This window comes from Acyrthosiphon pisum, chromosome A2 (assembly GCF_005508785.2).
Source record: "Acyrthosiphon pisum isolate AL4f chromosome A2, pea_aphid_22Mar2018_4r6ur, whole genome shotgun sequence".
Lineage (NCBI taxonomy): Eukaryota > Metazoa > Arthropoda > Insecta > Hemiptera > Aphididae > Acyrthosiphon > Acyrthosiphon pisum.
Window position 1 is genome coordinate 60,974,460 of NC_042495.1, and position 10,538 is coordinate 60,984,997.

At 26.8% G+C, this 10,538-nt stretch overlaps 1 protein-coding gene across 1 annotated transcript in view; it reads left to right on the plus strand.

The window, feature by feature from the left end:
* LOC100168979 (probable G-protein coupled receptor CG31760) overlaps window positions 1–8,775 on the plus strand; it is a 268,373-nt gene extending 259,598 nt beyond the window's left edge. The window contains exons 13-14 of the mRNA XM_029489788.1: window positions 2,265–2,414; window positions 4,318–8,775. Of these exons, the coding sequence (XP_029345648.1) occupies window positions 2,265–2,414; window positions 4,318–4,542 (375 nt within the window). The 3' untranslated portion in view covers window positions 4,543–8,775. The remainder of the gene's footprint in view (window positions 1–2,264; window positions 2,415–4,317) is intronic.
* Window positions 8,776–10,538: the final 1,763 nt, after the last annotated feature.

Consider the following 10,538-nt stretch of genomic DNA (forward strand, 5'->3'; position numbering starts at 1 on the left):
TAAAACCAAATCATCATTATAATAGAATCGTACCTAATTATTATTTTTCTCATATTATGATTGATAATGTTGAATTCAACTTATTTGTTCATAAATTTGTATATCTATTATAAGCTGAGAATATGGAAAAAATTATTAACAATTGTATTAATATTATATATATATTATATATAACTATATAATATATATCACTTATACGTCATTTATAAAAAAAATACGATACAAAAGAAGAAGTACTTATTACATTTAAAATAAACTATGTTGAGTTATTTTTATTGTAAAAATGGAATACGTGTGGATGCATGTTGATTGTTGGCATTGTGTTAGATATTTTCTACAAAAATATTTTTTTTAACTTATCCTATATTATATACTCATATTGTTGGTATTTTTAGTACTTATTTGTCTCTCGCTGAAAAACAATAGATAATTCATTACAGTTAGGTATATATTTTAGTGAATAAATAAATAAAACCATCGCCTGCGTTAATATTTCAATAACATATAGAATAAACGTACATTCTCTTGTATTTTTCACCGCATATTAATAAATTATTAGGTTATATTACAACCGGGACAAAAAATTTAAAACAACAAGTTTTTAAAAAAAAAATAACGTTTTTTTCAAAAGATCTAAAAGCCATAATGAACAAGGATATAAATTGAAATTGTTGACATTTTAAAGAAACAAAATAAACATAAACTATTTTAAATACGATCGACGGAGACTTTTTAGTTTAACAAATATAAAACACCATACAGAAAGTTTAGGTATATTTAGCTAACATTTTTTAATGAACACAGTTGTAAACTGACAAGTCATTTCCAAACTAAATATTTTAGCCTACTAAAGTTCTTTATTATGATGAAAATAATTAAATTAATAATCATGAAGAATGAAGATTAATGGTAAATTTGATAAATTATCATAAAGTTTTAATAGTAACAATAACTAACATGTATGATATGTTAGTAGGTAATAATACAATTTGGACATGAAACTAACATCGTGATAGTTAGGGGTTTTCTCCTATCTATAGATGTTATTATAATTGTATCAAATAAAAAAGTATTTATAAGCCATATAATTTGGAAAAAAATACTTTATATATGTCCGATATGTCTATATTGTCACATATATCTTGGACCATATATAATAATTGAGAAAATGTGAAAAATAAAATGTTATAGCGTATAAAATAATATGTGAAAAAAAGGGAACTAGACCTAAAATTATATATTCGGAGTGTCGAATGAGAATAATGAATATCATATTTTCACTAATAAATAAGTTCTGTAATTTAGAATATTATCTTTATTTACACGTATTACCTACGTCTATAATTGTATTTTTATTTTAACTTGATCTACGTATTAGTATATTATTAAGTAGGTAGTAGTGGTAACAAACTTCTATAATATAGGAACGCGATCAATTCAATTTTACTACAAATCCCATGGCAATAAACTTCCACGTTGTAAAGATAATGGCAATCTAATTCTGCTCATTGTAATTTATTTATTTTTTGTTCAGTAATGATACTTTGTACATACAAAAAACATATTTACACATTAACATAAAATATTATTATTCTTGTTATTTAAACTATTATTTTTTTTTGCTAAAAAATTATTGGTTTATGACTCCAGGCCTAATTACCTACGAGAATACTGAAGAATATATTATTCCCCCAATGGCCAATTATTTTTGCATCGTTTTGTTAATCTGTACGAATGCATATTGCATAAAACTACATTTTAATTATCTATTTTATTATCGTGGAAGGATTTTCTTACTGCTAAAAAAATACAATGATAAAAGTATATAACCATTACACAATGATAAAAGCTTTTTCCTTGCGGTCACATTTCAAGTCACATTAGAAGAAAACTACGGCTGTCTATTTTATTTCTAATATACTGTTTCTTTAAAGTTAATACAATAAGTTATAACACTATTTTTACTAACCTTTTTTTTTTCGATTTTCTTACTATTTAATATATTATGTAGTAATCATTGTTGATATTATTGTAGGTATACGTGTAACGTGTTACTTAATATCGTACTACCTTTACATATTTATTTTAATTTTAGCCAGTAGTCTTGTATAGAGTATCAACTATTTTTGGATAAACAACTTCAATTAATTTGTTACTTAAAATATTTAAGAAAACGTGCAACTCTTATTTGACGTACATTCAACTTATAATAAGTATTTAAGTTTAAGGTATTTAGTATACATTTTTTGCTTGTTTATCTACAGGCTTTGATAATATACAAAGGAGAACACAAGGTGGAAGAGACGTCTTCTCATAAAATAACTACACAAAAGCTGAAGTTCAATAGTAAACAAAAACATTCTGATCCGTCGTATGAAAGTATAAGTGACAACAAAGAAAGCGCAGAACTCCAGGTACAGAAAATGATGTATTATTACATTTAATAATACAATAAACGTTATTGTCGTTTAAACTTATTAAACGTATAATTATTTAAAATAGTTATTTTGTTAGTTTTATTAATAACGATTTAATTAATTTCAATTTCATTTGTTACCTTACAAATGTAATTCATGAGTTATTATTATTAATACAAAGAGATAATTGTGAGATGTGGGCTTAATATAATACTCGTTAACCATGCTAGAAAATGTGGATCAACTGTCGTGGAACATGTTTGGAGTTGAAATAGTAGCCTGCCCTATTAATGATATTCTCCAACTCCCTTGTTAAATTGGTTAGCTCCTACAGGCTGTAATATCAGACCATATATATGTAGCCAACAATTGTTTAAACTTAAGAGCTAATAAAAATAATTATGCCACATCTTTTTTTCTATAATGAAGAGATTCCAGGTCTTACCAGAAGTTTTTTTTATCCGTTTTTCCAGTTTTAAAATCAGTTTTCGTTTATATTCTATTATTATTGATAAAATATTTTTAGACCAAACCAACACGATAACGTTTTTCAGTCTTCAGGAATAACTGTCTTTTAAAGTATGCACATTTTTTAAAATAATTGTGACAATTATGAAACAATACAAAAAATAAACCCGAATAATGTTATATTTATAATGTTATCAGGTGTACAAAGTATATTCTCAAAATATATTTCCTGGCTACGACTATTATTTAAGGGGTAACATCTAGGAAATTTGTAATCTCGTCTTTGACGCCCGGGATCTATGTGTTAGTTGTACCTAACTTGTAAATGATTATTAAATTAGATTAAGTGAAATTCAATGCAGTATCACTCTCGTACGCGCATGCAAGTGTCAAGTACTCGATAACAATATAAAATTCACTAAACAAATTTTACGACAACTTGCTAATTATTATTGTTTTGACAAAATTAAAGTTAGTTAACGTTGTCTGATTTTTAAAATAAATATTTGAATTCAGCAAAAAAATATCCGTCGATCATACTAAACACTATTTGTTTTTAATTTTAATTTTAATTTTGATTTGAAAAAGTTCATATTTTCTAGTTTTCAATTATTACAGTTCACAATATAATATAATATTCAATAAATAATATTCAATTTTTATAAAATGTTCCGTACGATCTATAGACTATTTTCTGTCGATTAAAATTTTTTTTCAGAATCAAAATTGGACCACATATAAACTAACTTTAATGTTGTTAAAGTTGAATAAAATTGACGGTAATAACGGTAATATTTACTTCAACATTTAACAAAAAAGATTATTTTAATATTTTATAACCGTAATTATTATTATCGCATTTAACATACCTAATTGCATATTTTACTCTCCCGATATTATATTGTATATAAGCTGTAAAAGTATTATTTTAAGGGTGAAATATCGATTTAACTCCACGAATCATGAGTATCTCGGGAAAATATTATATAGAGGTTAGGTGTAAAACATTATTTATTATACTTGTTGTTCTTAAACAGATCTCATTAAATCATATTATTTTATTTTAATGTGTAGTTTTTGGATGTGCATACTTATATTTTAATTAGCTAGAAATCGTAATATAAATTTTGCCATAAATTTCACCAAATATTTCTCTTGTATATTAATACAATTTTCCAACTTTAATATTTTATTTATTTTCCAGTAAATTACGTAAATTGGCAATAATTAGTAATTCTGTTAATTCCATTCAAATAATTTAATTAAATAATAATAATAATTATTATTATTAATTACTTGTAAATGTCATGTATGACATACTATAAGTAATGCATGTATGCAATTTATTAAATACAAACGAAAACCGTTTAATTTGTTCTAAAATATAATATGTTGAACAGCGTTAATTATATTCATAATGTTATGCTTACAGGAAATTCGAATCTTAAGAACCACCATAGAAAACCTTATAGAAGAGTTTCTCAAGTGTGGACCAGCATATTCTGACTATGTATTAAAACTACAGGCTATGTTGGAAGTGATGAAGAACTCTAAGCTGGGTGAAAGTGAAGAATTACAGCAGAAATTGGCATTGAGCAATGGCTGCGTTATCAAAGTGGATAGTAATAAAGATGATTCATGTACAAAAAAAAATTAGGTTACATTTTAAATTTATTGAGATGGTAATTATTTTAACTATGTCATTGAAGTTAAATAGTAGCTCAATACATCGGATAGTGATTTTCCGTCTTTGTACCTGTGAAATATTTTCATTGTGATCTTAAGTTTTTAATTTTTACTAAGCAGCATTTTATTTCACTAGTTAGTTATTTCATATTTTAATATTTATTAGATTTTTGTAGTTTTAATGATGGCAATTGACCTGCTGCAGGTAGCAAAGGATAATATTATGTGAACAATTCACGTATATGAAGATATATATTTATTTTTGTGACCAGGTGCAGTATAATAAAAAAAAATACTTGAAATAATAGATTAAAGTTTAGTCATAACACATTACATATTATATACTCTGTTCAGCGAGAGAACGCACCGCATCCACACAGGTTCCCACAGGTTCCCACGTCACCCTGCTATCGAAAACGGTTTCCCTTTGGCAGGGTTCACGTAGGGATGCGTAGAAGAACCGATTTTAGTCGGCCCGTGGTGTGTTCTCTGTACAGAGTATATATTATGAGTATTGAATTTTAGTAAAGAACCTACCTATTTAATGCAATAAATGATAGTACGGTGAAAATCGTTCAATAAAAACAATTTATTCGATAATTAAAATATACCTAGTATTATTTAGCGTTGTTTTGTTTCATACCAGGAAATTTGTGTTATTTTAATGTTATATATTATTGTTATTAATTTATAAAACACTACCTTTTTCTAGTATCTACTTATACTTTTTTATAATAATAGCTGTTTTTCTTTGTTATTTAATTAATTTACAGTTAGACGTTTATTTATTTGACTTATATTAATATGAAATAAATACGTATACTTTTCTTCTAAAATATAAATCTTAAAAAATGACAATATAATATATGTATAATATATTGTATTATACTAATTTGTAGTCGTAAGATGCAACTTAATGCCTGCATTGGCATAATGACACTTTTGTAAGTTAGGAATTGAATATTATTATTTTAATTTTGATTTACAAATTTGTATAATTTGTCAGCAACAAATACATAAAGTTAATTAATTGGAAAAAAATCGTATATTAATATTCACAATATTAAAAGTGATTCTCTTACATATTACTTTATCACTGTCTTAAACATCTTGATAATATAGATACAGATTTCTTACAAATTTAATGTTTTATTTATTATAGGTATAATATCTATAACACATTAAATCATAAAATTGGTAAAATTATTATTAATTTACTTTAAAAGTTCAAAAGTAACCAACAGATAGTTTCAAAATGATATAACAAAATACAGCGCTGTTTAGTTTTTAAGTTAATTTCTAAATAGTTCATGATACGCTTAACGAAATTCCAAATGTGTACAATGAACCAGTGGTTTTCCATGTAATAATTCTCAAATTCAGGTAATCATTTTAGTGTACATTTTAATATTATTAATTAGTGTCACGATAATTTTAAATAAACTTCTACTTATATGACTAATTTTAATACAACATAAATAGTATATAGGTAGTAGGTACCTATATTTTGTTTGATTACTACTGGTGCGATCATTTATACTGAAATTGAAAACCAATATTAAATATGTATGATAGATTGCCTTTTTTTTTTTTTATAGATTCCATTAAAATATTTGACCAACTACTGATCTTTTAAGTGTTCTAAAATGCTTTTATAAACAGTATTTTATATAAATTATAATCGATAATTTAATATCATAAATTATAACGTAAAGTATACCTATATTTCTTACTTGTATTTTGGCAAGTTATACGTACTATATAATTTCCGTAATAAATTAGTATATTTTATTAATTTTTGATGTACATTTTAATCAAATTGTGTTTACATATCCTTAAAAATTCGTCTCTTTCTTTTACAACCTTGTTATCGTGACATAGTGACGCATTATAATATCATAAACAAATATTTTTCATTTGAAACTTTTTTTAAAATCCATAATACATTTTTCATTACAAAATTATACACAATGCGACTCAAGTTCAACCGATATATTATTTAAAAATGTAGATGGGTCGCTAAAAAATATAACAATATAGGTTTATCATTTACACACGTACCTATATATACTATAACAATAACACGTCATAGTATAGTCCCCTAAAACGATTAAAGACTACTGAACAATGAGAGACATTATTTCATTGTGAATTTGATGAGTGGTTTTGCTGATTTTCCGTAATATTTGTCCCACAAATTCAACACACACGCACATACATACCTCTTACGGTATTTACGCTAGCCTTATTCGAAATTAATCTGAGCACTGCGCCACGCATAAAATGTAGCTCGATAATATGACACGGATCCGGAACAATGACAGTAATTCTAGTCCAGAATTTTTTATTTTTTATTTTTGAGAGGGGAGGGATAATAATTGATTAGAAATTTATTATCAGAAAATAATTTGCCGAAAGAAAACTTCACCAGGGTGACGATTTCGTGACGATGGAATAATCGTAATAATAATAATAATAATAATAATAATAATATAATATTATGGTCAACAGCCTGGCTTATGGTATTTGGTCTCCGCGTGCGTCGAGCGCATTACGCCCCTGATGGATCGTCATCGCGCGATTTGTGAGAGTTGTTCGTATAATAATTTGACGGCACCGTGGAAACGTCGCCATAACACGATTCACGCAAAAGGCCCGTTAGTTTTAAGTATGAATAAACGTCTTAAATGTAATTTATAACAAAACACATTGCTCGTTATTATAATACGATACCTAATATCATTGTCACACGGTTTTTCTATTTTTTATTTTTTTTTTTGTTTTACGCGTTTTCCCGGACACAAATGACGTCATAATAAAACTCGACGTGTTTGCGACGTCGCTGTAATTAACACGCGATCGTTCGTCCAGACGTCGGTCGGTTTGATTGAAAATAAAACTGCATCGGACGCGTGGAGAAATCACAACAACGTGTCAGTGTCAATTTTCCCCTCTATATTTCCTCCGGCGGTAATCTATTTTCGGTCAGTGGCAATACGGTCTCTGATGTATTATACATGTGCGTATTATTATTATATGTAGGTATATAATATTGAATCATGATAGACGGGCGTGTCGAGTACCCACCTACAACTACGATCGAATAATTGACTTTGGTTGTATCCCATAATATTTATTACTTACCTATATTTCCCCGATACTACTCTGATTATCCTCAAAATTCGAAATTTCCCACAGACATTTCAAGATAGTGGTTTGCTTATTTTGATGATTTCCAATATTATTTGGTACATTTTTTTATCATTTCATTAGTTTTTATCCCATTTTTTTTCGTAAATTCCATTAACTTCTTGCCCCGCTCTTAGGGTTAACGATGTTATGTAACAGCATCAAACCCAGTCCAAATATCATATTCAGAAACAGCTGTACTAAATAAACTGAATAACTATTATAATAATAAAGATAAAGTTTAACGTTTTATATTCATTTTTAAAATACTATTGCTCTAAGGTATTCAAAATTCATATATATAATAATCTATTTTTGTATTATGAGGTTAGCGTGTTTAAATGTGGTGATCGATTATCAAAGATTATGTTATGCAAAAATTTTGAAACACAATTTGAATTCTAAATATTGTCAGTCCTTAGGTACATGAAGTATTTAATACTCTTCTATTACAAATAATATGATAATGTTATTGAATTAAATTATTTCAACGCAATCACAATAATTCTTTAATATCCTACAGCCATTGTTTTTCACCGATAAAACTTTCGTCGCCCGACGTAGAATATATATATTATATTTTATTAAATCGACGTTTTGCCAATAAGCCACTAAACATGTAAAACATGTTCCTGCAGATACCCATTCAAATGAACAATACATTAATATTATGTGTTATCAGTTGTAGACGTCGTTCTGTTTCAAATAATATAATACTGACCAATAATGACGAAATTAGTTATTGTCCCATTGGTTTTCGTTGTTTCTCTAACATTCGTTCTTTTGTTTGTTCGGGGTCTATAGACTATCTGGACATTTCGCGAGCATTCAAACCGAACCCTCAGTAGGTACAAAAAGAAAAGGGAAAAAAAGAATTACCAAACAAAAAAAAAAAAACAAAAATCGACAATAGTTTTATATTTTATTTTTCGGATTTTTACTTTGTAGTAGGTGACATTTCACGCTCGAGATACTACTTAAGTACCGTATTCGAGATAGAAAATTGAAAAAAAAAGTCCATATCTTTGGTATTTTGAGAAGGTATCTGAAAAAAAAAATAGAATGGTTTTGTCTACAGGCGTATTCATACAGTCATGTTTTGCTCGAACAATACATTTTAATATTTTATGTCTATACGTGAAAAAATAATATTATTGTAAGACGTATTCCAAAAAATCCTATATTTTGTAATTTATATTTGTAATTATTATTGTAATTATTATTATAATATTTGTTATTACAAAATTATCATGTAAATTACTTATTTTAACTAGGGTATAGTATTGCACATAGATGTTAATTAAATATAATAATATACAATTAATATTTAAAAACGATTTTTTTTTTTTAATGTATTGAATAAAATTATTGTAGTAGGTATATTTAGTATTTACAACTATATGTGCTATATCCAATGGATATTATCCAGGAATGAAAAGACAAAGGTTTTACTGGTTTTAGATTGTTTGTAACATATTCAAATTACCAATGCTGGTTGTGTTTTATTGAAGTTTAGAAAACTATTAAAATTCAGTTTCCTAAGAAATTATATTGTTATATTATATTCTCGTAATAAACTATATTGTAATTTACAAAATATTTTGTACTTATTGGAAAAAAAAGTATTTACACGAACCTATTTAATTGTCTCTATTGTTAAAATAAGCTGTATAATATGTAATAATTTTGAAGAAGTCAACTAATAAAATATTTAAAAAAAAATTCTATTATAAAGTTCAATATTGTAGCCATACTTACGATAGCCACCGTATCGCCAACGCTGTCAGATGAACACATTATTATAATATAACAAATACATATTATATTATTTTTTCACACATAGGTACCGTTAGCAGCCATGAAATGAAACTCTTTCAAAACGATCATTATCAAATAATTATATATTTTTTATTTTGATGTGAAACGTAAACGTCACGTTGATCGTCCCTCGTCCATCATTATAGCCGACAACTATATACTGTAGGTATATACCTACCTCGTCGAGAGACGTCACTCAATGTTCATTCTGACCCCTATCTTTGGTGGTCCACCAATATTATCATATATTATATTAATGCATCAGCGTAATATTTTTACTGGTTTTACAAACAGCGTAAGTATCTATAAAATAATATTAGTTTTTTTGGGGAATCAGCTGCAGTTTAGTTGATATCTCGGATAAATGATAAGCTATGCTCGGAATGGGCTCATAAAGTAGCTTTATTTTTACAATATTGTTACGTACCGCAATCGTAGGTATAAGGATAAAAAAAATAATACAAACTGCAGCGAAGACGTGGACTTATTGTAGTGTGGGATAGCCATGTGGAAATTTAAAACACAACGGCGATAATCGCTAAAAGTGGGAAGCAAAAACCTGCAGAGAATTCTCTGCAGAATCCTTAGTCATAACATAATTATATTGTATATTGATAACGCTACCTTATCGCCGTATTATAACATTATATATACCTATATTATATTAAATTATTCCGATACGCTTCCTAGCTCCTATTGAACGATAAAAAAATTCAAAGTCTGTATAATATTACGAGCAGACGTAAAAAAAATAACATTAATTGAGACACACAGAAAAAACAAATAAAAATAATGATAAATTCATTAAACTATTGAAGCTTTGTCCTACAGCGTAGAAAAAACACTGCAGCTATATAATAATATATATATTCCCGCGTTAGTAGGTGTAGTTGACAAATGGTATAAATATTTTAATAATATTATGTGGTTCTGAATTTCCACTTCTTTTTTGTCGGCCAG